The sequence below is a fragment of the Apteryx rowi genome, unplaced genomic scaffold, assembly GCF_003343035.1.
Source record: "Apteryx rowi isolate R43461 unplaced genomic scaffold, aptRow1 scaffold_450, whole genome shotgun sequence".
Taxonomy (NCBI): domain Eukaryota; kingdom Metazoa; phylum Chordata; class Aves; order Apterygiformes; family Apterygidae; genus Apteryx; species Apteryx rowi.
The window spans coordinates 160,387-166,386 of record NW_020450706.1 but is presented as its reverse complement, the minus strand read 5'-3'; the positions used below and the strand labels follow the sequence as shown (position 1 = coordinate 166,386).

General features: G+C 57.0%; 1 protein-coding gene across 1 annotated transcript in view; it reads right to left on the bottom strand.

The window, feature by feature from the left end:
* Positions 1 to 825: 825 nt before the first annotated feature.
* The window catches only part of CROCC2 (ciliary rootlet coiled-coil, rootletin family member 2), a 28,108-nt gene continuing 22,933 nt past the window's right edge, over positions 826 to 6,000 (bottom strand). The window contains exons 31-32 of the mRNA XM_026077399.1: positions 1,624 to 1,794; positions 826 to 909 (exon numbers count right to left, since the gene is read on the bottom strand). Of these exons, the coding sequence (XP_025933184.1) occupies positions 826 to 909; positions 1,624 to 1,794 (255 nt within the window). The remainder of the gene's footprint in view (positions 910 to 1,623; positions 1,795 to 6,000) is intronic.

Here is a 6,000-nt window from a genome sequence, read left to right as displayed (position 1 = left end):
GGGCCAGGCCTGCCGTCACGCACGCTGTTGGGAAAGCCTGCTCCCCTCATTTAAGGTTAAACAAACCAGGCTTTGAGAAAAAAAGTAAGGAAAAAGCTACCACCCCCACTTCCAAAAAACGTTAATGGGGAAAAAATGTGTATTAATGCTAACAGGTGAAGGGTGCAGCGGTCCCAAGACAGCCGTTGTGGTTGCTGGGGAACCACCCCGCTTTGATTTCTACAGGGATTTTCTAGGCGACAAGTGGATAGGATGCCCGATTTTACACTTCTGCATGTTTCGGGCCAGCGCATCACAAGATGCCTTGGCTTGGATTAATCCCAGCCACCTGCCGCTGCGTGAAAAGACCAGCAGTTCCTGCAGGGCTCCACGCAGGCCTGCGTCCTGCTCCCGTCGGGTGCTGGGGTGCACAGGGTGCTTTTGGGTCCTCTTGCTGGAAATAATTCCCCCACTGCCAGCCTGCCCACCAGGGCTGCCTGCAGACTGGTTGTCCTGAGCCTAATCCGGGGAAAAAGAGCTGGAGCAGAGGTGGGGGGGATTTGGGAAAGTGTGAGGGGCTGGAGAGGTCAAACCCCAGACGGGCTGGAGTGGGGACAGGGAGCTGGACAGATCGGGAAGCTGAGCTCCATCCTCCCGTGAGATGAAGTTAGCACCTTGATGAGCAGCGCCCTGCTTGCCCCATTCCTGGCCAGGCTCTGGGGCATCCTAGCAAAGGAGAAGACAGAGAAGTCCAGCCTGTGGGACCCACAGAGCTGCTGCCCAAGGGTGGCTCTGGGTGCTTGGCCTTACCAGGTAGCATGCAGGGGCACAACAGCTATTTCCAGGTCATTTCCCTCTCTGGAGCTGCTGAGAGATGGGTGTCTTCCTCTTCCGCTTGTCTTGGTCCAGCTGCTCTTTGAGAAGGCTGACCTGGGGATTACCGGAGGTTTTTGAGAGGCAGTGGCACAGATGGCCCGGTGCTCCCGCCTCTGCTGAGCTGGTTGGGCTGGCTGCGTCGCAGCGGGCCTCCCCTCATGTGCTGCAGTGCTGCTTTTGGGAGCTGGGGCTGAGCYTTGCAGAGCTGAGCCAGCAAGCCCAGCTCCTCCTGGCAGCTGCTCGGAGCCTGTCCTGGCTTGAACTCCTCTTTGTGGGTGACCAGAGCTGTGCTCTGAAGGCCCTACAGAGGTCTTCAGAGACTCAACAGCTTTAGAAAATACCTTGACTGATGCGTCTACAAATGCACCCATCTTCTGCTCAGCTGTTTCCAACAAGCGTACCCACACGCTGCAGCAGGAGGTGGGTGCACGGGGCCATTGCCTCTCTGTATATTGGGGGAAACTGAGGTACAGYGTGGGTTTGCCCAGGAGTCCTTCGCAGGTAGCAGGACTCAAGCCACCTAGATCCTTGGCCAGAGGGGCAGGACTTGTTCCTGCCACGCGTGGTGCAGGGATGCTGTGGGGCTGGCATTGCTCTGCTGCGCTGCTCTGTAACCTCAGGGAGCGAGCAGCCTGCGGCAAAGCCATGGGGCTCAGAAACACCCTGAGGGCAGAGCAGCACCGTCTGGAGGGCCTGCACCCCTGTGCCTTGGCCTGGCGCAGGACGCCCGCAAGGCACCCCTCCTCCCCGGCAGTGCCAGGGCCCTACCTGCTCCTCCGAGCCCTCAAGGTGCTGCCCGTGGGCTCTCTGCAGCATGTCATCGGCCTGGAGCTGGGCGCTGCGTGACTTCTGGCCCTCTGGCTCCAGACCTGGGCCATGGCGAGAGGATGGCCCCATGAGCCGCTGCGGGCGGCTCTGCTCCAGCTCYGTGATCCGGGCCTGCCAAGAGGAGAAGGGTCAGTCCTGCCGCGAAGAGGGATCAATGCTGAATGCTGCAGGGCAAGGGGAGGTGATGGRTAGGGTCTGGCACGTCACCACCCCGTGGGGCAAGGACTAGCAAAGGGTTGACCTGGTCCCCATATGGGGACACTGACTTGCAATTCTGGGGAGCAATATCTCAGCTTTCGGGGGAAACCAGGACCTGCCCCCTCCCTGCATTTACAGGCTCAAAGCCCCACAGCGTGCCTCTGGAGGCTGGAGCTGAGATGTCCAACTCATGGAGACACCACGGCAAGGGACTTGGGTGGTAGGATGCCCCAAGACCAGCAGTGACACTGGGCAAACGTCCCACTGCYGAGCAGCCTCCCCAAAGGCCAGTTCCAAGTGGGCACTGAGCCCATGGGACCTGTGCTGGGCCTGGCCTGGCCATTTTGTCCCCAGCTAGCCTATGGTGAAAGATAAAAGCTCTGAAAAAGGAAAGGCWGCCCTGTCCCTTTAAAAATCTCCTGGAAGAAAATGTTGAAAGGAAAAGAGAAAAAAGCGAAATCCAAAATAAATAAACGGCCACATCCGGATTTCCCCCCTGAGACACTAATAAAGGGTTTATGAGTTTGATATGAATTACCCTCCCCGGCCATTTACAGCTGATCTTCTGGAACACATTAGTCTCTTCTCCCCTTCCCCCGGCCCGGGGGACGGGCCGCGCAGGAGGCGATGGAGGGGCACCGTACACAAAGCTATTTCATGCTCGCTGCGATGCACGGCTCCAGCCAGCAACATTGCTTTTCCACAACAGGAACATCTCATGTTTCCCATCACCCTCGGCTCTGCCCTTAGAAAATCCATTCGGAGGCATGACGGCCAGACGCCAAGCAGTGCCAGGCCACCAGCCCACCTCTCCGCCTTGCTGGCTGACCACCTCTTCCACCAGGGCCCCGGCTTGGAGGGAAGCTTCGGTTGTTTGCTGGCAAGCTGGAGCAGGAATGTAAAACCTGGTTTCCAGAGCCCTGCCGATCCCCACATGGCTCTAGCAGGCCAGAGCTTTTCCGGCAGATCCTCCTCCCACGTCAGTGGAGACCTGAGTAGCCTGGTGCTCCAAGGTGCAGGGTGCTGCAGGCAATGGGGCCCACCTCATCTAAGGACTTGCTGGTTAGTCCCCTTGTTTGCTCAGTCTTCTGCCTTCCTCAGGACAGGTTGTCCCAGCTGAGCCCTGAGTGGAGAGGGTGAGCTTGGTCCTGCTAACACTGTTAGCTGGGGTTGAACCCAGCTCCTGAAAGACCCATCTCATGGTCCTGTTGCCATCTRTTCCTGAGCCATAGCAGTCCTGCAGGGCAGGTACCAAATCCCCCATCCTCAGATGGGCCCTACTGTGAGCTCGAACATGAGGGACAGGAATGCCCAACGGGACACAAATGCTTTCTCCAGCCAGGCGACACACTGGCCACATTGTCCCCTTCGCCCAGGGGTCCCTTCAGGGCACAACTCTGCTTCATGTCCACCTGTGAGAGCACTCTGGTGAAAGCCACACAGCGTTTCTCTTGGCCGTGTGTCTGCGGGCTGCATGGGAACTGGGTTTTCCTTACGGGTGCTGGCAGGGCCGGCACCATGTGGCAAACCCYGCTGCCCTCAGCCAGAGCGAGAGCAGGTTTTGGGAAGGGGAAGGCGACCGCATGGGGAGAGCCTCTGCGGAGCTGTGTTCCCAAATTGCAGGCACACACCGAGGCCCACCAAGCAGCCTTTCCATCTCACACGGAAAAACATGACAATGGTCTTACTATGTTGTCTGAATTACACTCCTCAGGACGCTAAATTGAAAGCAGTAACTGAGTTAGGAAAACAGCTGTTGGCCACCGCCAGAAGTGATTTCCTCTGGGTCAAAAGCTGGACCCGATGCAAAGCTGGACTGTTGGGAAGGCTGGGGAGGAGTGTGGGGGGAAAGGGAGTCCTTTCCCGCACCATCTGGACAAGCTCTAGCCATGGCCTCCTGCTCCCTTCCTGGGAGCAAATGCCCCTTTTGTCAGCCCAGGACTGCCACAGAGCTGCATTCAGGAGATGTGTCCTCTGCTTGGCCTCCAAAATGGGGCTGGGACCCTCCGTGCCCATCCCAGGGTGGGAGGGTGAGTGCAACCAGGTTTGGCAGGCAGCAAAGCGTGAGGGAGGAGATGTGCTGGGGTTTGGGCCATCATGCTGGGGTGGGAATCGCTCACCTTCCACCCTGGCAGCCCCAGGTGGAAGTCTTGAAGGCCATGCGTGACTCAGCCTCCCAAACACTCAGAGATGGCCCTGGACATCTCTTCTGCTTGGGACAGAACAGAGGTCAACATCCATGTGGAGGTAAATCCTCAAGCGGGACAAGAGTAGGGCTGTGAACCCACAGCTGGGAGGGCACTGTGGCTCCTGCAACCCCTCCTGCTCCAGATGAGCAGCCCAGTTCACACGAGGGCTTCTCGTGCCCCTTTCTGGCACACACAACCAGACATCAGCAGAGCAGAGAGGAATGCCTTTCTCTAAATGAGTCCCAGCAGTGTTCAGGCCTGATTTTTCCTCCTGGGATTTTCACGCACCGACCCAATCAGTAGACAGGGCACATCCTTTGCTCCCGCAGTCCCTGGCATGCACACACCATCGCTGCACACGCAGTATCATCTCCAGCACGTGAACGCAGGCAGGTTTTTACAAGGCCGGTGGGTGCCGTGCTTGCTGAGGCGCTGGCTTGGGGAGGGCTCTGCGATGGGACACCCTCGCACATTGTAAAGCTGCTCTGGAGGAAGGCTGATACTTCCTCCAGGAGTGAGGGATGGATGCAGATGTCCTTCGGCTGACCTCGAGCCCGTCTCTCATCAACATCGCAATGTGTCTTTGCAGCACTGAGGCAAACCAGACTTTAGGGGACTGGGTTGGCCCAAATGCTCAGTCGACACTTAGCCAAGGAAAGAGCTGGATATGCCGGCGTRGTCTGCGATGGGTGCCCAGGCCTAGCCATGGTCTTCAGCAGCTCTGGGGCCTCCCAGCAAGCATCAGCACAGCAAACCTGGCCTTAGCAGAGACCAGCTAAGGAGCCTGGAGCTGGTAAATCCAAGTATCTGTGGTTTGGAGGAAGAGAGAGGCCAACCAGCCCAGAGCAAAGCTTGCAAGGGGGATTTTTAGCCAAGGGCCATGCAGTCACCCTGCCATCTGAGGAGAAGCGGTGGGATGCAAAGGGCCTGTTTGAACCTGTTTATGCCAAATAAGAACAGCCACATCGAGGGAAGTGATGCTGCTTGTCCAGGGTCCCATGTGGCAAACAAGCAGAGGAGCTGGAAGCAGGGTCAAAGCAGCCATAGCCCCTGATCAAAGCTCAGCTGAGACCTTGGCTGTGGGGGCAGAGCTCTGAGCCCTTTGCTGACTCTGGGGCCTGCCAGCAGTTAATCTCCCGCTTTGCTGAGTCCCGGCTTTCTCCCTTTGTGCCAGTTCCCACGAGGCTGCTGCCGCTCACAGCCCATGGGGCTGCACAGCAAATCAACTGCCCCCAAGCGCAGGGGAGAAAAGCAAGCCAACCCTGTAAAATCACTGGGAAAGAAAACAAAGCACGGCCTACCCACATCTCCCTGACAAGGCTCCATGCGTTTGGGGGAGTGCAAGAAAGGACCAGGGACCTATTAAATATCCAGAAACTTTTATACACCAGTGTTTTTGGGTGGAGGGTCCAGCAGGTCAGCGCAAAATTGCTTGTATTAAATTCAGAAGAGGGCCCAAGCACATGGTTTGGATTTTGCTCTCCCCCTTCGCTACAGCTAATTAGGCCAAGTCCAGAGAGTGTCCCTGCTGATCCCTAACATATGTGTGACACGAATGATTCCTTCCAACGGGAATCGGCTCCTGGGAGCGGATTATTAGCTCTGTCTCTAGGCAGGAAAGGAAATCAGGTAGCCGAGGGACGTGTGTGTATGCGCGTATGCGTGTGTGTGTGTGTGTGTTTGTGGGAGCTGAGGAAGAGATTATATTTTAATGAAGAGTTTTGAACTCATTATCTGGCCTGCATTCAAAGAATGCAAGAACACTAATCATGCACATAAATGCGTGTGGTGGGAAGTGACTGGAGGGTGGCCAAGAATACAGAGGTTACTGTAACACACATCGCGCGCTCCCTCTCCCACTCCCCAAGCGCTGCCTGAGCTCTCGGGCTTGCRTGGTTCTGTCCGTTCGGTTTTATGTGACTGTGGGAAC